The 23,790-nt window shown below is 33.2% G+C and overlaps 1 protein-coding gene across 7 annotated transcripts in view; it reads right to left on the bottom strand.

Annotated features, from left to right (window-relative positions):
• Positions 1-23,790, bottom strand: part of LOC128162087 (LIM domain only protein 3-like) — a 46,054-nt gene that overhangs the window by 16,281 nt on the left and 5,983 nt on the right. For 2 of the 7 annotated variants that reach the window (XM_052825681.1, XM_052825533.1), the window contains exon 2: positions 7,001-7,126. In XM_052825681.1, coding sequence (XP_052681641.1) covers positions 7,001-7,097 — 97 coding nt within the window. In that variant the 5' untranslated portion in view covers positions 7,098-7,126. Of the gene's footprint in view, positions 1-7,000; positions 7,127-12,250; positions 12,797-21,479; positions 22,109-23,790 lie in introns of those variants that run through there. The other 5 variants (XM_052825372.1, XM_052825317.1, XM_052825467.1 and 2 more) reach the window with 5 other exon arrangements.

Genomic DNA, 23,790 nt, shown 5'->3' with positions numbered 1-23,790 from the left:
GATAAAATCAGGCATCCAGGTAATAGTTGTCCCGTATCAATGGAGTGAAAAACGCAGATAAAAGCAGAAAAAAGCCCATAAATGATGCCTCCTAATGAGAAAGATTTAGTTGGACTTTGCTATCACGCTGTGACAAATTAATTTTTTGACATGAAGCAAAGGTAACCTCTGTTTGAGTTGATTAATTTTCTCTTCAGAAAACCAGGCAGGAGAAAATTTGAACCCCATTCATCAAGTCCCTCTGCCAATATATCATCAAAATTTTATAGCCTTTGATTAACTATATTTCGTTACTGAGGAGTTCTGTTTTCTGACAAAGTCTCATAAAAACTTTGCAGATTTAATCAGGCATGAAATTTTCATAAGCAATTATGTAATTAAAGCACTCGGCCCACATCGATATATGAAATTAATTACAGTCGTGGTTAGCGTGTAATGATTTTTTTTAACCTCAGGTGCTACGAAAATATTTAATCTTAGCCTTTGCAGTAAAAGTGCAGGGGTTCCTAGCCCATAGCACTGCCAGTAAACAAATGCACAAAATGAATAAAAGACCTTATAAACCAAAAACAAAACTCTAAGTCTGAACACAAATAAATCCTCTGACTAGATAGATCTTTTTGATACATGTATGAATAATCAATCATACCTTAAAAATATTTCTAACTTTATATGCATGCCAGTAATTATATTCATATGATAGTAAATTCCATCAATAAAATAAATAGAATAACTTATAACTTAAAGGACAGGGTATAATGTACGTGGGTTTCAATACTGTACAGAAAAATAAATCCCAACAGTAATAGCAACACCCCTACCCTCCCCTAACCAACCAAAAATACCTTCTCAAAAGGAGAGTGCAAATAAAATATCTGCTGATAAATTGCAAATAAACCTTGTATCATTTTAAGAGGCCTGGAATGTATTTGAAGCAAGAAGATATTCAGTCTCGTCTTAGAACTACAAAGTCGATATTTTCTTCAGTTCATCATTTAAACCCTTTTTGAACTTTATCACGATAAAAATCTTTCAAAGAAGAGAGCAAATTTCAATGATATAGAATGAACTAGGAACTGACATACATGAACAATGACTTGTAAAATTCCGTCTGATTTCTGTTTCTAGCTACTATTTCAAAAATTCTGATGTCGATAACGACAGATACCAATTGCAGTGATTTTTTTGTTCATGTAGGAAAAATCATGCGTATTTAAAATATTGTTTTTGAGAATATTTGCAAGTCCTACAGGTAATTACGGGAAAAAGGGTTTCAAATTAATCACGACGAAGCCTAGAGTGAAACAATGACGGAAGTCTTATTTGCATAGAAGAGCTCATTTAGACACGTAATTATCGAGAATGCTACAGTTTCTCTCTTCCAGGCTTCCAATTGTAGGAAAGATCTAACAGTGTCAGTGGCAAAATTCATCTGATTAATAGCTGAAATGTTTAATCCATTGTTGATGTTTGCATTAATCCTATCATAATAGAAAAAAGTCCACAAGTCATAATTTTTGAATCACGGGCCCGTCATTAAAGGCAATCAAATGACAATCGAGTTTGAACTGAATTCTCCGATCCCCATCGCTGCCTCGCCTCTAATGACATTGTTAATATCACCTCAAAATTCAGAAAACTAAATTAATTTCCGTGTAAATCTTGTCGAGGTTTGTCCAGATTAGTGGTTGACACTGTTTAATTCATTTCATTTCCATAGTTATTGCTGCGTGGCTATTGATTGCTTTCGATGGTTTTGACTCCCCATGATATGGCCCCAACAGGGGGTCTGTCTGAAGACTGAATCTGTCACCCGCTATATCTATTACAAAAGTGGACTTTTGAGATGGATGTCACAGCCAAGAAGTTAGGAGAAAATCCCATTTATTTGCAGGTTGCCAAATTACCATAAAATAATTTTCTCTGTACAATCTATAATAGACATGCACATATAGCCCCTCTGAAAAAGGTAATTGCTTTGGCAAGCTTTGGTAAATTAGATTTCAAACTCTTCTATGGAGTCACATATATCTGCCCATATTAGATCTCGAAAGATGAACTACAAAACACCACAATGGTCAATTCCTACAAAAGAGTTGTTAACTTGAATATTAACATTTGGCTGGAAAGAACTTGAAGATAAGACTTTCTGATGATGACAGCCAATTTTGGGCCTTGAAGGTTTCCCTGGTAACAATTACTTAGCAGTCCTATAAAACTGATGTTGGACTAACAGACCAGTCAACAACAGAATAGTTGGACAAGAACAAACCCCACTCATTCAGTAAGAATATGGTACTCTAAACAAACTTATATTCGTAACTTTATTTCACGTCTTACTGGAAATGAACTGGTTTGCAGCGACTTTTATGATCGTGACCAATAAATTCATAATAAAGGAGACTTTCATCAATTTTGAATATAAGACCTAAAATTAAATCAATGATTTAAAAGAATAAGGGTTTATTTTACTGCGCCAAGATGTCAGGTGTGACTGTAAATCATATTTTGTAATTTACTTCGGTTTTACCAATATTTAGTCTCAGTCCCAGGTATCAATTCAAATGAATTAATCATGTGTATTTATGGGAAAGAATCTGCTCTTATGCTAAAACTTAAATTGTTTTATTTCAGAAATAATCAATATCAAAAAGTTCACCAGGATATGGATTTGGTTGGAAGGTAAGCTAATCTTTTGGGGCTAATCAAATTCATATTCTGGTGAACTTTTGAACATTACTTTTTATTACTCTTATTTACATTTGAAAAAGTAAAATAGTTCTGAATTATAAAGATTTATAATCATGGCTGAATGATGATGTTTGTAATGAAACAATCAAATCATGAGCTTGTGTGATCAATAATCATTGTGATGTCAAAAATATGACTTCTTGACCCTTTAAAAAGTTCACACTGGAATGAACAATTTTGCTCTATTGTGTATACCGGTAGGTTCATATCAGTATATATGTGCAAATGTAAATTATGTGATTGAAATATCTTAAATGTTTAAATTCTAACTTTCTGATGAGCCCGCGAAATACTCTCCCGGGTAGTAGTGATTTAAGAACTAGTGGTCCAAAATTCTTGAAGAGCGAAAAATCAAATGACAAGATCATTGACATTAAAAACACTTCATAAAATCTACAAACAGACAAAAATCTTATTAAGTGGCTAGAAAAATTAACTATACATCAATTTTACAATGTTTTTGGACTCCATCTCTGTCAAGTGTGGGAGACATTATTGGAAACAACACAAAGCAAAGGGAGGCGACTCAGACACTTCCCATTAATCTTCACATATTCTTCTGAAATAAATCTAATAACAACTAGCTTCTTTTTTTAACTTGATATATAGTGTCAATTTGTGCAGGCAATATAAGCATTTCAGAGCTTCACAAAGACAGCTAATGTGGAGAGATCAACAATGGGGGGCTGCTAATCCAAAAGTCAGAATTTATTGCCAAAATGAATCAATCAATTTGGTAGAAAATAGTTTTCTTGACAAAAATATCAATAAAGTATGTTCATTTTCTCGACCACACAAAGCATCCTGGGAGGAAGCAGGGACGAATCAAATGATCTTTATCAAATAAATTTTCTGATTGAGAAGTATAAGCATGGAAGTGATCTGATTGCAGCTAGCAGTAAACGAGTGATAAATGGTGTGTTGTTTATGATTACCGACATTTGTTCATAAATCTGTAAATGCATTTCTTTTTCATCCCGTCTATCTGATAATACATTTGGACCATGGAGTCAGATTAAGACTGATTTCTTCCATGGACTACAGGGAAACAGCATCAGCCAACAGCGAAGAGACAAAGACACAAAATGCCATACTGTATGCATCAAGTCTGGGAGAGCGAGAAGGGGTAACGAAGAAAAAAAAAACCTGCTCATTAGAGGTTTCGACGAAAAGATTGCCTTCCGTTGTACATACACAATTACTGCCATAAACACATCCCAAAGTTTGTGAAAACTTTACATTTGAATGTTGACTGCAGAATAGCTGCTAATGTAGTCTTGGAGTAACAGGAACTCCGTAATGAGTGATTTGAACGAGGTTGTGTTCCATTTGCACAAATCTCCCTTTCTTTTCACTGACACCTGCGTTCCTTCATGCCTTAGGCAGACATTTTTCTTCCCCTATTTCTTCATCATGTCCTACAACTTGTTTCTATCGTACCATAATATCCAAATTGATATCAATCAAACTTTCTCATTACCCAGCTACATTTGATATCTGGTTGGGGTTTATATTTGTTCAGTTTTGCCAGACGAAAGCAGGTAGAAAACAGACACTGCTCTATAGTCATCAATTACCTTAGAGCAAAAAAGTGAAGAAAGGTACTAAATTAAGCAAAAACAAAACATTCCATACACAACAACTGTGACTGTTTCTGGTCATATCTAATTTGATTTACACATTACTGTCTGCAAAACCTATTTCATATGATAATAAAAATTTCTCAATTTTTTTTTTTTTTTAGAAACTAAGCATTAAACTCGGGATCAATACCTGTAATTTAAAAATTTATGTGAACAAAAGCTTATGTTGTGTCTTGAAAGAAAATGCAGCAGCTAATAGAGGTTGCTGCATGGTGTGACAAACAATTTAGAATACTGGTACTAACCCAGTACGATATGAACTGGCTTTGCACAATGGAGTGTTCATTTGTGAAGATGGTAGCATGTTGTGTAAGCTTCTTAATGGAGAATGTACCAAAATAGTGCTAATACTTAAATAGAGGTCTAACAAGGAACCTGGTGATTAATTCTTTCTCCAGCAACGAACCAGAAATTGTCAATAGCAAATTTAGGGGAAGTGAAACCAGCAAGCTACGGATAAATTTATCATGGAAGGCGGGCAGGATAATTTGCAGGACTCTGTGGCAGTGATAGAATGAAGGTGATGGAATTGTTTGATCTCCCTAATTAGAAGATGCCTTTTGTGGGGGGATTTCAGTTAGAAACTTTGATAATTGCCCATCCTTAATAGGCCGCTTTTATTGACTCTACAAATCTGATTGATTGCTTTCTAATAGAAGAAGTATTGTGCTGAAATAAGCTTGATTAATTTTAGAGTTATCTTCTCTTATCTATAAGGGCAAAAAACAATATGCAGTATCATTTATTATAGACACAGTCTTCCAATCCGTGATCTTTTTCAAATATTCGGTCATAATTTTCAGCAAACAAATAAACCAATAGTAGAATTCATTCAATACACAGTAAAACACGCTTATAACGAAGTTCCTGGGAATGGGGATTTTACTTCGTTATAAACATAATCTGTTTCATCCGTTAGCTTCACAATTTGTTTAAAACCCAAGGGGAATGAAAATCACTTCACTATAAACGTCAATTCATTATAAGTGTGTTCACTAATAAGCCTGTTTTACTGTACTCTGTGGGATTATGGTATAATAACTGTTCAGATGCAGCAACACACCCCCATCACCCTTCCTTCCCTCACAAATTTGCAAATATCAATTCAGGGTATTACTCATTAACCTTTTAACCAACCTAGTGGCATCAAAGATCACAAAGTTTGAAATTAGTTGTTACTTGCATGTGCAAATCAAAGATCAAGTACATGTATTTAGAACCCTAAAGATATTTGAAGACGGGAAAAATGTAGAATCTTAGTGACATAATCAAAAGCTTTTTGAACAAACATGTTTTACACATCAGCCTTGCCAATATTCCATGTTTTTCTTTATTCAATACACAATTCCATTATTCAGCATATTTTCATGCCAGTACAACCATTAGATTTTGACACCTTCAATTTTTGTGCAATGCTCACTGCAGTGGAAAATGGCACAATTTAAATGTATGAGCCATTTCCCATCTGCTGTGAATGATCAGTTCTAATGAAGCGTCAACAGTCTCTCATAAACACCCATGATTGTACAGGACTTCCTAATGACTGTAAATGACCCTATAAAACCCAGAGCATGAAATAGATTCCCTGAACATTAGGCCTTAATTCTGCACAGTATTGACAGTAACCTGAGCAGTCCTTGTCAGGTCCCATTTTTTCTGTGGTAAATCACCTGCTTGGATCCACCCCCTGGTTGTCAGGGTGATATATGGTTCTCTCCCCTTGCTTCCAGAAAACTTTAATCTTGATGAAAGCATTCCCATATATTGCTCACATTTCAGACTTAAGCCTGGAGATCAGTGGTGATTAATGCCATTAGAAGATACACTAATTATTCTGCGACTGGTATTAACTGTAAATTTATGCCTTTTCTTCCATGCTACCAAATATTACCATTCCTTTTTTCTTTAATTTGATCCAAAAATGGTATCAAATCTGCAAATCAACAACTTATTTCTGATATTGTTTTCACATTGTACAGCACCAAAAATTATTACTAATATGCCAAAGTTTTATACTTTATTTCAATTTTGTCAGATTAGCTTTTTTCGTTTTGCCAAATTCTAGGGAAATGCTTACATTGTCTGAATAAGATTAAACGTTGTTCTAGATTTATAGTGATTTCACTTCTAGACATCGTTTACATTTTCAAAACTGACAGTAATCATTTTTTGCCCAGCTTGTGTTATTTTTGTACCCTTTAAGCCAATTGGTTGTTTTGACAATTTGGAAACAAGTTTTTTCTTTTGGCTTAAAATTTTACATTTATAAATACATTCTTTGGTTTATTTTAAGTAAAAAGATTCTTTGGTTTATTTTAAGTAAAAATAATCATTATACTTACTTACTCCAACAATCATGAAATGTGCAGGTCTCTAAAACTACTGTAAGCAGGATTATTTTTGCTCTTAATACACAGTTTTAATTATTAAAGAAAAGTTGCTGTTTCCAATTAAACCAGTTTTGAATTTGGCCACCTCAATGAAGGCAAATGGGTCCAAAAAATGACGGGAGAAAATGAGAGCAAAAAATTCCTTATATACAGAAAATAGATATTAGCATACAGTGTATGAAGAAAACAATGTAGAAAATGAAGAAAACTGCTTACTTTCATCATCTTCTGGACACTCTTCCAGGTGGATGAGTCCGCCATCTTCTACCTTGATGTTGCTGGTGTCAATGATGACAGTGGTGGTCTCGCACATCTCACTCTCTCCATTGTTCTTACCATCTTCTGAAAGGAAAGAATACGATCATAATAACAGCTATGCCAAATTTATTATTTTACATCTAGAATTGAAACAATGCTATACTTAGGAGTATTTGACAGAGCTGTGTTTTTTTAACCTTATCAACGAAGGACAAACACAAAGTTGTTTCCTCTGTTCTCACAGTTGCTGCTTTAAGAATTGCAATTATCCAGTATGTAAAAGACAATGAACATAGAATTCCCTAAGCTCAAATCTTGCTCCTTCAGTTGCAGTCCTGTCAAATAAAGCTAAAAACCCATTGCTGCAAGTATCTTTGGACATGGAAATGACATCTATCTACATTAATACCTAGATAAGAACTAAAATAATAAGGTTATGTAGCTGGTGGTTATCCTAGGATGGAGCTGACAGTCTAAGGTTAAAAAAAGATACATGCAGTTATTTTTGTTCCAAAATCTCTCAGTACCAGAAACAACATGGTTATGAGCATCTGCCTTATAATAGCTATATAACCATGTGAAGGATTTGATTAGCAGCCAAATAAGTATATTTTTCATTTATAACGTAGGCCTAATTGTGTTTATAGCAGACACATCTAACTGCATCGAGGCCTTGGTATGCTGGGTAACATGCCATTACAGGCCACTGTAATACTTTTGGTGCATAAAAAGGGTCTCCTAACAGGAAATGGATTAAATAGAATTCATAAAACTGGGATGAGTTGATTTTTGACTGGTAATATGTATAAGAGGACCAAATCTGAAGGATTAAAGAAGAAATTGAATGGACACACTGGTGAATGATATTCATTGAAAATCTGATTTCCCTGCAAAGAATTGATGAAAATTTGACTTTATTACTCAGTACTGTCAACATTCAAATCAGAGTATGCAGAAAAAATTCCTCTAGATTGTAGAGCTGGGCAATGATATAGATTGGTATTTTAGGTACTGCAATTTATGGAATTCTTTGCAAATCAGTATGACTGTCACATCAATTTATTTTTGATCCTAACCTACTTCAATGTGGATGAATTGAGAAAAATATTTATACAAGATACAATGCCTGGTTTGGTAATGGAGCAAGAATTAAATTGTTCCATCTTTATGTATTTAAGTTTGAGCTAATTTAACAATGCATCCTGGCACCAACTTTAAAACATAATGCTTTCCCATAAATCACATCTCAGAATCCAGCTCAGAAACAAAATCTTTCTGGCAGAGCATGTTTCGTTTTGGTTTTCATTCAGCCATTAATGTAAAATACCATTTAAGCATGGTATCATATTTAAAATAATGGCCTGCTTTTAAAACATCCTTGAGAAGACAAAGAATTTCATGAATAATTTGACTTCAATGAAGCTTGGATCAGGGAAATACTCAAGACGACTGTTAAGTCCTCTTAAGTTTAAGTGTACTTTCAATTGGCAGGACATAATGCTATTTTCAGTATTCACTTTCTTGAAACAAACTTTGCAATTCACTTTTTTAACTTTTACTTTTGAAACACAAAATATTTTAGTAAACTTTGAAATTTTCAACATGTGCAAACACTGTGTAACATATGAGCTAATAATATGTAAAGCTAAATCTATGGTGTCGTAATTGACACAAGTTAACTCCTTTTGCACTTATTAATTTTTGATACCCTTTTATGACTTAAATAGGGTATTAAAATTTGTTTCTAATGCCCATGAAATCAAATTAATAGTACTTATTTTAATAGCATGCTGGAAATGAAAATAAAATTGTGTTACCAGTATTCAACATAAAACAAATGCTTAAGTTGAAAACACTCCATCCTACCTTTAAATGTTTTCTCCTGCATCTTTTCTCAAGTGATGCAATAGTGTTGATTGAGAACAAAAAATAACAAGTGGACAAACTAGGGTGAAAAATAGTTACAATTGATAAGACATACCGTTAATATGTTTACCAATATTGCTTCTTCTATTCAGCATGATGGACCAATGATCTTAGTACAAATATCTTGATAAGTGAGTAATATATTGCCATTAATTAGCACCTACATGTAGTATCAGAATATGTAATGACGTAATAAGGTCTTTAGCACTCAGATTTAATAAAGAAATATATAGAGACTCAAGAAATCTCAGAACCAAGTAAGGGGACAAAACAGGGGCAAACTAAATATTTGGTGATAAAACAACAATTTCAATAATCCACATAGCCTGGCTCCTCATCCATCAAACAATGCAAGTTAAAATTAATGTTTTTTTACCAAAACGTTATTTAATTACCAACTCTTAAATGTGTCTGAATTTCACTCCGGTGTGATAAATGTGAATTAACACAATCTTTGGAGAAATCTAATAGTCAAACTAATAAGGGCAGATTGTTTTCGCCAGCTCTAGGCGCAACTTTTGCGTCATTTTGCCAAGAAACTTGCATGCTTCCAGGGGCACCATGGGAAAGTTCGTACACACGACATGTTCTAATAACGCGTTAATTGCCAACACGATTGATTCTTCATTCCAAATATATCATCACAAATTTGTTAATTGAAGATTTATTGCAGCAATCAAGCCAAAATTTTCAATCTAATGCCATTGGTTTTCAATTAATGAAGTTCCTAAATTCTGAAGATTTGAAATGAATCGATATGAGGTGATGGAATTTCTTCATTTCGTCCTTTATCAAAGTCACAAATTTTCACATCACTGATGATCAGCCAATGCTTTAAAAAGTGTCACATGGTACTGATTTACTGTATGTTCATAAGACTAGCTATAATAGAGTTAAAAAAAAATTTGTTTTATAAAATATCTCAAGAGTGGGATGTACATCTTTAGATATATATTGTTTTACAATCTCTAGATTTAATTACCTGTGCATTTACAAACCCAGAGGTTTTTTCGGAATGATTAATAAAGTCAATTGTTTGCAAATTCTCAGAACTTATACAAATACTAATCCTGGGCGGTATCATAGTCCATGTACTTCTACCTATAGCTTTCAAACATGTGTTAATCAGTAACTGTGTCAGTGTGATACCAGTACTTTATATAAAACTAAACACAAACTGACATCTCTTTATCTCAGAGGACACAGTAAGGATTCTTCAATTACCATTTAATCTCTTTTTTCTCAAAAAGCCTTGCTACAGAAAAAGGTCAGATCTTCAAACACTTCACCAACCGATGTCACCACAAACTAAAAAAGTTGGCGCTAGACCATGTTCCCACCCACCCCTCCCCCTTCTGAAAAGCATATAAGTGAACCCAAGAGAATAATAATTTCTTTTTACAACGTACTTAGTACCTCCCCCCCCCCCCCTCAATTTTTTCTTCATCTACATTGGTATCTAATACACAGAACCATACATTTTATGCAGAGTTTCACACTTTGGGTATTCTGCCAATTCTAAAACTATAGTACAAAATTGCAACATCACTCTTCTTTATTTAAAATATAAATTTTTGATATCTATGACAATCATCAAAAAGATAATTAAGAAGATTGTCTTAAAAATTATGACAAAGGATAAACTTCTATATTATATGTTAGATTTTAAAAAAAAGGCATTCTGGATACCTCAACCATGACTTCTCTTGCAAAAAAAAACAATGACATTGTTGGTTGATATCTAAGGACGATGAGATATCTAAACAGTACATATCAAGCAACTTATAGCCAAAAAGGAAGATGATATCCACAGACCAATATCAAGTCTAAAAAGTATTGTGTCAAACATGCAGGTTAAAAAAAAATCTGAAGACTTTTTGAGGTCAAGTGTTATTTCTATGCCCCCTTAAAGAGTGTCGCTCGCTTAATGAAACCATTGTTATTCCCTTATCTCCTGTTTCTGTCAAATTATATGTAGATACCATCAACAAATCAGCAATACCATCGCCTTTTTTTATGTTCAGTCTCGGGGGATACTTAACACACAATGAAACATTCAATTGAACATAAAACTAGCCCATCCCCAGAGCCATTTGTTTTGGGTCTGGCCCACTTATCATTAGATTCTGTGCCACTTATAGTGTTGAAGATGACCACATCAATAGTCCTATACCTTGTCACTCTGTGTTCTAAGCCATGATGATGGGTGGCCATTATAATGCTGAAATGCCTCAGAGGTTAAAATAACAGTTCATTTAGATTTTACATATATTAGAGTATGAAATTTTTTGTTCAACATCTTCAAAATAATGCTTTAAAAGCTTTGACAAAAATCATCGCTAAGAGTTACTAGCTATTAATAAAATATGTAAACTTTTTCACTTAAATTTAATAGTACCTGCAGTGAGTAATCTCTAATTATTTATGAAGCTTATCTAAATTGTGAAAACCTAGCTAAGAACCTTCTGTTTATAAATACTCTGCAGGTACCACTAACTAAATTTAGAGATGTGAGCAATTTCAAACCTACCAGTTTAAAGCTAAACACGAATATATATAAACCTGAATTTATCATTTAGTAGTTTAAACATACAAAGAAAGTTTTGAAAAAGAAACTAGGCCGTTTCATGAATCAAAATGACTGATGGCTAATGGAACATTACACCGTATGTTTGCATACATAATCTACATTGGGCTGTATACATATTTCAAGTACATAATATTTCACGCAGGCACACATTCAAATGCACCTGCTGTATCATAGCAAACTCGGGTCAGGGCAAGTTGTCATGTCAGCTGATGTACAAATAACACTCAGTGTCAAAAATAGTTGGGTTTATTGGTGACAATTGTAGCATTCCTACATGCAGAAATAACTTCTTAATCCAATAAAATTTAAGGAACTTTTTTTTTACAAATGAGGTTAAATTCCAGCTTTTTTTTTTTTAGATCATCCCGTGAAAAAGCAACAAAGTTTTCTTTTTTTTGTCATGAACATATATACGTTTTTAAATATCTAACTTGATTAAATATTCTGGGAAGGTGGACATGACCAAAAGAGAATTTATTCATGTTTTCTGGTTTTCTATTGGCTTTTCGTCCTCCCACCAGTATAATTATTCCCCTATTAAATCCCCTATTAACAGTCAAACTTCTGCTATTTAAACAATCAAAATATGGCACTTCTGGGCTTTTTGTGAAATCATTCCTTCTCCATAATCTCTGTACATAAATTTGCCTGCAAGAAACATTGCTAATATTTTTAAATTGAAATCTACTTACTGATATTCACATGTAAAACATCCATGGCCGAGTCGATTTTTATTCTAGCCCTGGGAATTTTTCTAGGTAGTTAGTAATCCTGAAATTTGTGCCTCATTTACACCTATTTATCACCAAATAGTAATCCATTTCAATTGGCTGAATAAGCCCCTCTTAGTGCAGGGAAAAATCTGTTGAAAATTGGGCAACTGTATAAATTTTACCAATTCAAAATGATTTCGGTTTCACCGTGCAATGCCAAAAATTGCCTCGAAAAGCCGACTGGTGTTGTGGATGGTTGTGTGGATAATCAGTTTGTTAACCAATCATTAACACCTATTTAGGCGTCATATTGTTCTAAATGATTGCCATCAAATTTCACTGTTGGCCTGAAGCACAGGAAAGGTGTCCAATCATATACCTGCTGTTCCAACGGTCACATTGCCTCTTATACGTATTGATTATGCAGATGAAGGATTTTTTCCCTCTTCTCCTCAGATTTGGCGATGGGTAATTGTAATCATATGTCAAAATAAGCTGTCATCATTCACATGCAGGCCTATAATATTGCTTGCATTCTTCAAGTTAACTTGCATATTGCTCATACCAACCAACTGTATAATATGACAAATCCTCAAAAAGGGGAATAATTTGGGGGGGGGGGGGGGGGTGGTATTACCATGCATGGTCTGTTGCCCTTGTCTTAGAGGTCATATTGCTTTCACATTGGATTACTTTTACAATCCACATTGACCATACTTTTTAACTATGATTATCTTCAATGGTACATGCATACATTCATTTTTTTTTCACATACTGGTAGTTTAATTAATCTTTTTATAGACAAAAAAGGAAATTGAAAGATATCAGTTTGTTAGATCACTGACTCACAAGCAAATTATAATAATGATTCGTGGAATGGAAAGACAACGATAATAAATATTTAACGAAAATTAAGTTATCTCTGTAAAACCAAAATTACAATACCGGTAAGTCAAACTTTTTGATAACAAATCAGGAAGGAAGAACTATATGATTAAATCTAAATAGAGTCTGTGATCTTCAGTTTGTATATACTTAAAAGCAAACTTGTCTCTTCTATCTGCAAGAGCAGCTGTAAGTTTTGTGTGGGATGCCACATACGAAAGTGAAAACAAAACCCAACAGAATAACCCAAAGAAGACCACACTGTGACCCCCCCCCCTTTTCCGCCTCAAACAAGTTCAACAATCTAATGCACATGCTTAAGTAGCCATTCTTAGATTCAATTAACAACTTGACTAAGTCAGACATGCTAAAAGGTGTTAGATGGGAGCCAGTGAGGGTTGTATTGTAATTCCTTTACATGTAACACCCATTTCGACCAATCACAAGCCTCCTAATGCCTGTGACATGGTGTTACTATCCCCATTAATCGTCTGTCACGGACTTCTCTGAAGCTTGTCTTTGATGTTTAATTACTGCAGCATCTAATTTTTGAGCTAATTATCTACCAAATGCTAATTAATCCTTCCGCAGGTTGTACTTAAGTTTTACACACCCTATGAAATCTCTTTCCCTAATGTATGTTTCATGCAATCTTTATTACTACAACTATAAGAAAATCTAATTAGCCATCAAATGGCCTGAAGAAAAAATTAACTGAACTGAATACTTTCCAAAGGGATGATGTATTATTTCATGTCTATGATGTACATTCCAGAAAGGATAATTAGTTTTCGGCATTAGTAATTTTCTCTCCATGCCTTGCTAATAGAAAAAATTATTCGTGTACCTGGTCAGTGATTCTTGCAATTAATGACCAGATGAATGACAAATCTTATCTGTAGTGTATAGAACAATGCAAAAAAGACATAACTTTATCAGCCTTTCCCATAGAACGAATCACAAAAGGACATATAGTTCAATCACACTGGAAATGGAGACTTGAGTCTTCCTAAAATCTTTACATTAACAAGAACTGAGCAAACCTTTGATCTTTGACCATAAATAGCGAGATATCATGTGTTTTTACCCTTATTCCAAAAGACTAATGGAGTCATGTAAAATATGCTTGTGCATACTTGAAACCCAATGATTTTACCTCAAACATGTTTAATAAATGCCAAAAAAGTAACCTAAATAAATGATTTTTTTTAAAAAGCTTACCAAACTTGATGCTACAAAGACCAAAATACCACCACCAAGAAAAAAAAAATGATATACTGTTTTAGCATTAATTGTCATTAAGGTTCATTTCACAGGTTACTCAAACCACAGAAAGAGAAGAAGACCAGACAAGCAGAGAAAGCAGGCAGAGTGTATGGAGCTCAGGCAAGCTGACCCTTAAAAGGTCAGCAACTAGAGACAAGCTCAGATGGACAAAATGGGAGGCATTTAAGATTAGTGACCCAAAAGTATGGTAAAACTTGATGAAGATATTTATTATACATAAATCAGAGTATGGCCCAGGACAGGCTTATAGAAGTAAATTACTGGGAATTAAGAAACTATGGTAGTTTGTTTTGTTAGGTATCAGATATATGATAGCGTCTTACTGGTTCAACACCTTTTTCTATAGGTTAAGAATTAAAGATTTCACAGATCTTCACCAACTGGTATATATAACTCAAACATATGCACATGTATCACAAAGAATACATGTACTTAAAGTTTTCATTTGCCCTCATTACCTATCAAATCAAAGTTATCCCATGCTACTACGGTAAATTGTCCTCCTTACATGGTCAAGATTTGGGAACACTTGAGTGTTCCATAAAACATAATTTAAAATCCTTTACCACTTTAGTATATTGTTCTTATATAAACTTTAAATATGTTGCATTTATCTTTTCCGTCCTGTAAATTTTAAGACCAGGCACTTGCAAGGAGGAAGTCATTAACATAGTGAAACTACTGAGCACAAATGTGGCACAAAAAAACAGAAAACATTTAAGGAGGCCGATTTGGGTTTTTTCACGGAAAAAATACAATAGCAAAACACTTCATTTTTTAACCATATGTAATTTACAACAACTCTAGTAAACCTGCGAAGTTTCAAGAAAATCTACCATAGGGTTCTCTTTAGGGGCCATCTCAAAATACAAGTACACTAACTAGAGGAATAATTATATATATATAGGAAATTGTCATTTTCCGAAATTTGAAGCAGATTAAAAAAAAATACTACATTAGTTTTTTTTCTCAAATTGTAATATTTGATTGGTAATATAATTTTCTACATTATATGTAAAAAATACTAAATTGTACCGTCTGGTTTTCAAAGGGCGTCAGCTCAAATATTAAATGCACCAAATTTTGTTCTATATTTGGAGTATAACAAATTTCGATTGGTATTATGGATTCATTCAAAAGTTAAGAAAAACATCCCTGATAGCTTTATTCTGTGTAAAGATTTTCAACGGTGAAATTTTTTTTTACTTTTTCTTTTATGTTATTTCTTATACCACATTCTAACAAAGCTTCATTTTATCATAACGTCAAAAAAGCAAAATGGCAATGCTTACCTACTGTGCAACGGAAAAACCGTTTAAAAAATAAAATTTTCCTGAAAAAGTTTCAATTTTTCTTTTTGTACTTAGTTTACAGTGTTCAATTTTATTATTGATGTAAAAAAAAATTACAAAAAGTATAAATACACTGTATTTCACTTGAATGCGCAAAAACATGCGCAATGAAAACTAAAGTCAGCCTCTTTACGGGAGTTTAGTATAGAAGTCATACTATAAAAAAAGTCTGAAGATAAACTAACCTGCAGGTAGCTTAGTTTAAGTATATATTTTTATTACTACAGGTATTTTTTTTTTTTTTTAATTTGGACTATCATACCCATAATATTTGTAAAAAAATCTTTTTATAAAATTAAAAATATTCAGGAATACATATCCAGTACTATTAAATTTACCTGTGACAATTTTTAAATTGGAATTATTACACCTTAGCTATATAACCTTTTTTCTAGTAAGGAAAAAATATTTTTTTCAAAAACCTGAATTTGAATTTGAATATTTTATGCAAAAAATAGTCTAAAAATGGTTGCAACTTAGTCACCAATGAATATTATCAAAGGACATACAACTGAAAATTTCACAATGGATAATTTAATAATGGAAGCTCCTGGGTCAGAAGTACTAATGTTAATTCTGGGCCAATTTTTATAAAGTATCTATCAAATATATGGCATGTGCAGTTGTGTAAACGTCACATTTTTTACACACTAAAAATAATTACAAACACAATCATGACCATGATACATCAGTGACAATTTCAAAATTATGTCTTTAAGGATGCCATTTTCCTCCCTCTGAAGTGCTTCAAGCCATAAAGACATTTACTACTTTAGAGTAACAACTCATATAACCTTTAGCTGCTGAGAACTTTTAAAATGGTGCAGACAACAAATCAATTAATATACAGGAAAAGGGAGACAACTTTTTCTAGCCACATGTTTTTTCCCTGTGAATGAGTTCTAGTTCCTAAAATCAAATAATTTTCAAACATCAATTTCTTAACAATAATTCTATTTCAAATTGAGACATTTAACATAGCAAATTGAACTGATCAAGTGTCTAGTATTAATAGTTTTGACATTTTCTAAGATTTATACAACACAGAAGTAAGCCATAAATGACAGAGATAAGAACATTATAGTCAGAAATAGATTCTTTAGGTCATGACCCCTCAGGGCTTTCTAGGCTATGACAAAAGTGACACAATTGTGCCTCATAATACAAAGTGCTTGTCTGTCACAGAAACAAGTGTAGCAATTGTAACAACCAGTTGAGACTATTCACACTTAAAAACAATGTTATTACTGACAAGAAATTTATTGTCCCGCTACAAACATTTCCTACTCCCGGTACTTCCTAAAAGGGGATTTCCTGCAGAACTATAAAAAACATGTGTAAACATAACAATTTGATTTAATAAATGTTTACAAATATCACCAACTATCCAGCATAGTTTTTTGTACTGGCACAATTTTTGGATATAATTATTCGGAAATTTTCTGATGATGTAATTTTGTCACCTTTTTTTGCAATCACTTTTGCATCACAAAATACTTAATACGAGAAATTATATGCGGTACCTTTTGCATTAAGAAACTTTTTAAACTGCAAAACTGACCTACACAAATAGAAAAGGTTACACTGCATTTTCCCTATTTTCGCAAATTTTGTGACACGTGAAAAAAAACACCCAGATTAGTCACCCTTAAGTGGCTCATAATCTTAGCACCATTATCTATAACAAATCATTGTTATCCCTTTATACAACCCTTAAAGATCAAACACATGAATTTACTAGACTTCAGAATCCTGACCAGAACAAAGGTTACAATAGGAGATCATACATAAAACAGAGCCCATAAAATAGAGAGAGAGCAGATTTCTAATAAAATCCTTCAGTGATTATAGGAGACAGGAGAGTGGTAGAGATACAGAGTATATAGTGATCTACCTGTGTACACCATAAGTCCCCTGGGCCCAGACTGTGACATAAACTTGTCAAAGGAGGAAATGAAATATCAATCATTGTTACAGCCTCAGCGTACTGTCAGCCCAGCACAACGGCCACTGCTGTACACAGATCTATACCTCCTAAGGTCAGGACAGGGGCGTCAGGGTTAATAAGTAGATATACCACACTCCAAGGACTTGATCAATGCTCCACTGTGATGGACAAGACCAAAAAAAGTTCAAGCAGCATCATTTCTGCGTGCAAGCTAGGGGTATTTGGACCATACGGTCAAAATTGATCAAATGATCCCGTTAAGATTGTATTTTTATTGCTCAATCCACAATGACATCATGATTTAAATTTTCTTATACATGAACTCTTCGGCTAGAAGTTAGAAATGCGGATATCTACATTAAAGTAATTGATCTTTAACATGCACAACTGGTCAAAAATCATTTCATTACTCTATGCAATCTTGATATACATGTATTTCAAATATCACGCATGGGAAAAAAATCTCTCACAATTTTTTTTTATAATTTATAGAAAAATGACAGTTAAAAACACATCTTTCAAATGTTTTAAATTCACCTTAAGATTTATGCTTCAATTCACAGTATTTGCTTTTCTTGAACATCAATAAATGAATTCATCTCTTGAACTTCAGAACTATGAGGGCTTCTTCCTTTTACTAAATTTAAACCAAATAACACACATGGACTAAAAACCTCAAGGCCAGTTATTGATATAAACAGGTTTATTAAGTTAATGGTACTTAAGCAGGTTTATAAATATCACAAACTAAAATAAGCATACATTTCTTTAAGTGTTTGAGACAAGATATTGCAATACTTTCATAATTTTATACCATATGGGTATATCCCTCTAACTATTTTTAGAATCGGTAGGACAACAAAGAAGTGCCTTTAAGCAAAATAGTCCCTATACTTGCAGAGTGTATATACATTTATTGGGACATTTTAAATCAGAATGCTTGACACATGTCAGAAAAGAGGATTTGCAATTTTTAAAACAAGTGTCAAAATTGAATTATCATTTGAAGAAAAGAATTGAAATTGTTTGATGTACACCCTTTCCAAAACTGAGAAATTCCCTACTTTTACTTTCATTTTCAGAGTTTTTCAATACAGACGCATTTTGCCGGAAAACGAATCTGACTTCAAACCACGAAATTTTAACAGCAAAGAGACAATTTGATGAGCTTTCATTCAAGAGGTCCCTCGTTGCTGAACGAAAGTTAGGGCCAGAGCTATGAACCATAACGTTAACATTACCGCCTATGGAAAATGCATTAGTGGACTATACCCATATTGTATGATCAATATTATACATGTATCTGATCCTTAAAAGTAAATGTGTAGTTAGAAAAAACATCCTGATTATGGGCATTGTTTGCAGCTTGAAATTATTACCTCTGGAAACTGGAAAATGATGCATCTGCAAACATTGAAACTATGGTTGATTTGAGTATAATCATTAACTCTAAAACCAAATCATACAATTTTTTTTTTATTATTCTCATGGATTTTACCCAAGTTTAACTGAAAGCTGAGTAAGTACATGTATATGTACATAATCCTTAGTGGTTTTGATAAATATCACAGTAATTTATCTATATTGTCAGCTGCCAGTAGTGTACGTATTTAGGACATATCCTAAAGCCAATATCTGCAGTCTATTTTGGATAAAACGTACCAGTCCCATCCTCTGCATCTGGATCATTTTACACTGACACCCTTTTAACCCACATGAGGGGAGTTTACTGTCATGTATTTGATTTCGTGATACATGCATGAGATGCAGCAATTTGTTTGTAACATAATCCTCATTGACAGTCGATATTGATGGCAGACTAGCTAGCACCTTTACATAACCCGAGGGGTGGCAACAGATTGTCTGAACAACATAGTATGAAGTAGATGAGATTACAACAAGGCTGAACTCTTACACTTTACGTTGAGCACCTTTACTCCTTGATATGGAACATGTTTGGATCGCGATAAATCATTGCAAAACTTTGAACAGCATAGGTCCTTGAATATTTACCACTTCGCTAATTATTCTCTTCAGAGAGGTTACAGACTTCCTATTATTATCATGATTATCATCCACTTATAATCCTCTAACAATACTTGGATGACGGCTATATCGATGCCTGTTTATATGGCATTACAGAAAAATGCCTAGCTTTTGCTACTATTAATATGCCTTACATATTGTACCCAAAATTCAGGAGGAGATGTCAATCAACTAGAAATCAATCAAATGGCAAAATTGCCGAAATGAATATTGAACACAATACATGAACCCAGTTAAGTTACTTATCTCAAGTAACATATTAGGACTATGCACATATTACCACAGAGTGTTAATTGTAATAATTCCTATTTATAAGCTCACGATAAGATTGTGCAAGTACCTTCAAACATTTATTAATAATATATTTAATAACTAGCCAAATGATCAGTCTATTGATGAAAACTGATACATGTACCAGATAAAGAGAATTCAATTGCTAATAAGGTCTGCAATTTTAGCACAAGAAAATAAAATTCCAAGTTCAATGTACTTGTTTTTTATAACTAAACAGACCAACATGGCCAGCTTTTATTACCGATAATAGAACTGCAGGGAAAAGCTATAGAATCGCTTCCCAACTTACGACACGATACACAGAATGGCTAAACTTGTACATGGTAGAAGCAGGTGCTCTCAGAAACCAAAAATGTAGCCAAATCATATTGTATTTCCACAGCTTTACATTGTATGTAGCTTTTACATGTAAGTGAGAATGCAGAATTAAATAGGAGCTAATTCAATGACTTATAACAAAGTAACCATGCAATGACTATATAACTTACATAAGTAAGAGTCTCAGGCTACAAGGTCAAATGACTACTAGGGCTATAGCATTATAATTTGATACTATCATACAGAAACTTTCATAATCCTTGTCCATTATTTTTAAAAGTGTTTAATGTACTACCAGTCTACAATAACTGTATATGAAGTACTTGTATCTATTTTGTATCTCTGCAAGGTTATACTTATACATATCTAGAAGATCGCAAGACAACTAATGGAAGGCTACAATACAAACATCGGAACCGATTTTTTGGTACAGTAGATTACTTACAGGCTGAAGTACAGCATATCCAAAGGATAATTTCCAAAGACCATATGGTCAAAATTGTCAAATTCATCTGTTAATTCTATATAGAACGAATGAATTTGTAATGACAATTTTATTTTTTGATATTCAATCAATTTAAAAATAAGGGAAAGAAGATTTTAAAGTTGAAAGACTATGACAAAACACACACACACAACAGAGAATTACACAGCATAAAATTGCTAATAGGGGCAAAAACATTCCAAACATTTCTTATGTAACAACCAATGCAAGGATGTTTTTTCCTTGAAATTAGGCAATTTTCTTTCGATCACTCATTTAGCTCTGACATGACAAAGGTAACTTGGTCTGTAACACGTAAATCCATCATGGTAGTAATGTAGCATGTGTACACACACTCCGGTCCCCTGATGTATATATACCAGGGCACATCAATATACTTCACATCAATAAACTCCTTGTGCATCTATACATAAAACTTGAGCAATTAATCCAAAGGTAATCCTATCTGCCAACAAGCAGTATCACTCATGACTGCCTTAATAGGAAAATCCATAGTGTCCACTTGTTGATTTTACCCCCCCCCCACCTCTCAAAGGGGGTAGGTGTTATAATCCCCCCTCCCCACACACCTACCATAAACGATGATGATCAGTTCCTCTGGGGCGGACTTTTTTTTCACAGTCCCCGAGTCCTCCATCAGCCCTCGGCAAAGTGTGAGTGGAGTACTATACGACAGGTGCTCTCTAATGCCTGCGGTCCCACACACTCCATACAGAAGTCTGATTACTGGTCAGATAGCGACAGTGGGGCCGTTTATCAATGAAGCTCTCAATGTATTCACTGACACTGTTGGCCATTACCGAGGGTTATGTAACGGCATAAATGTTTGGACATTTATTTATGTACATTTCTCTCAGGTAGGAAAAATGTTGATAGCTAGCTAGCACATGGAGGTGTTAATTCTAACGAGAGGCAATGCAGATAAGCAAAATTTACATATAATCCAGATCAATTATTCTCCATTTGGTGGCTTTTGTTTCACATACGATCAATGCGTCGGATTATATATCTATATATTTTTTATATTCCCCTTTGTTCCCATTTATATATCTTTTAAAAGCTTCATATCCCCTTCTTTATTAGCAATAAAAAAAATGGAATCCATCAAAATGTTTATCCCATTTCCTGTATTTTCTAATGCATGTATTTGATTGACAAGGGTTAATGAAGGCAAAAATATTTTTGAAGGATCGTTTGACGTCCATGCACTTGTATATTTTAATTTATCATATTGTGTATACACAACATTTCTAACATTGTACATCATGGTTGAAAGACCACATGGTAATATTGTATTTTATGATGAAATAAATAATTAAAAAATATGCGCAGAAATTAATTTCCTTTTCTAATTGATAGTTCCTGTACTCATTCATCTTTCCATTGCGATAGAATTAGCCTCTCAAAAAATAATTATGACACTTTATAAATGCTTTTGATTACATTACTTTTGTCGGAAAGCACTAGAAATTTATAGCAAAATTAAGTTTCATCAAAATGTTTTTTAAAGTGTCTTCCTTTTTTATATCTTTGATATTAAGGAAACATAAATCAACATACTTTATAATCTACTTGATAATGACAATTATAACATTTAATTCATTTCACATTGACATTTCAACATACAAACATTTAATTCTTTTCAAAAGTAAATCAAATTCTCTTTACATATAATGATCAATGAAAAAGAAATGTTTGTAATTTCAAGTACTTCTCTGTACTTGCATTATTAATTAATTGCTCTTTTTATTTTTATGAAAATTATATTTGTATGTAAAACAAAACTTATCTAAAGAGGAGATGCATGACTGAAGCCATAAATGAGAAATACTTTAAAAATTACTGGGTAGTTATTAATAAATAAATGTTTCAAATCTTTGTTGTTTTAGTACATCATTTGCTCATGTGCACTGATGACAAATTAAGGGTTTGATACAATTTCTGACATGTTCATATCAAAATATGAAATATCAATTTATGAATTATAGTCTGTCCCAAGTTAATGCTTCCATTACTTTTTGATGATTTTTAATAAAAATACACATACCTGTGAAAGAAATCTTCATTGAACAATTATTATTTTTCACTCATAAAAGTTCACAGGAATGAAAACAAATTTCTTAAGGAGATTTATAATGGGAAATGGTTACATGTTTTCTCCATTCGGAAGTACTCGAGATACCTCGCGCAATTTTACAACGTTATCATCCGTGCTTATTAATGGCTGATGCAATGCAAAATCCCCGAAGACTTTCTATTTTGGGATGTGTATTAAAACCTTAAGCGGTAGAGGGGGCGTTTCAAAACAGATAATCCGGACATTTTTCATATTAGTTGATGAACGTAGTTTGAGCACAAAGGTATTTATGATTAACGAAATATCACGCAAAAATTTTAAGTGGTGGAAGCAAAAACCCGGGACAGAGTATAGTCAATAAATTAATCAATCAATAATCACTTTATTAGGCACACCTACATGTACTTAACTTTTACACAATATGCATGCAAAAATGTTGATACGAATCACGTTTGTTCCACGTACATCCAGACAATTTGACAGTGGAAAACAGTTCAATGACTGGTAAAAGAGGTTACAGGATTAAATCCCACTATTTCATAAAAGTAAGCAGCGCAATTAAAATAAGACCACTTACTAATATACCTCATCAAAGTTCCATGTAAGTTTGTCTGAGATACCGTAAATATTAATCCAGTTATTTTCATCATTATCAATTTTTTAGGAATCTAGCTACCGTAAAATAAATTGACCTCTAATGGTAGATTTATAGAGAATACGGCTGTTTTTTTTCCATTTAATAAAGGTATGTAGATTTTCTCTTAAATATCTCAAATATTCCAGTAAAGGCGCATTAATTTTGCCTGG

Source organism: Crassostrea angulata, chromosome 1, assembly GCF_025612915.1.
Source record: "Crassostrea angulata isolate pt1a10 chromosome 1, ASM2561291v2, whole genome shotgun sequence".
Taxonomy (NCBI): domain Eukaryota; kingdom Metazoa; phylum Mollusca; class Bivalvia; order Ostreida; family Ostreidae; genus Magallana; species Magallana angulata.
Note: the sequence above shows the minus strand (reverse complement) of the source record. Positions and strands in the feature narration are given on the sequence as shown.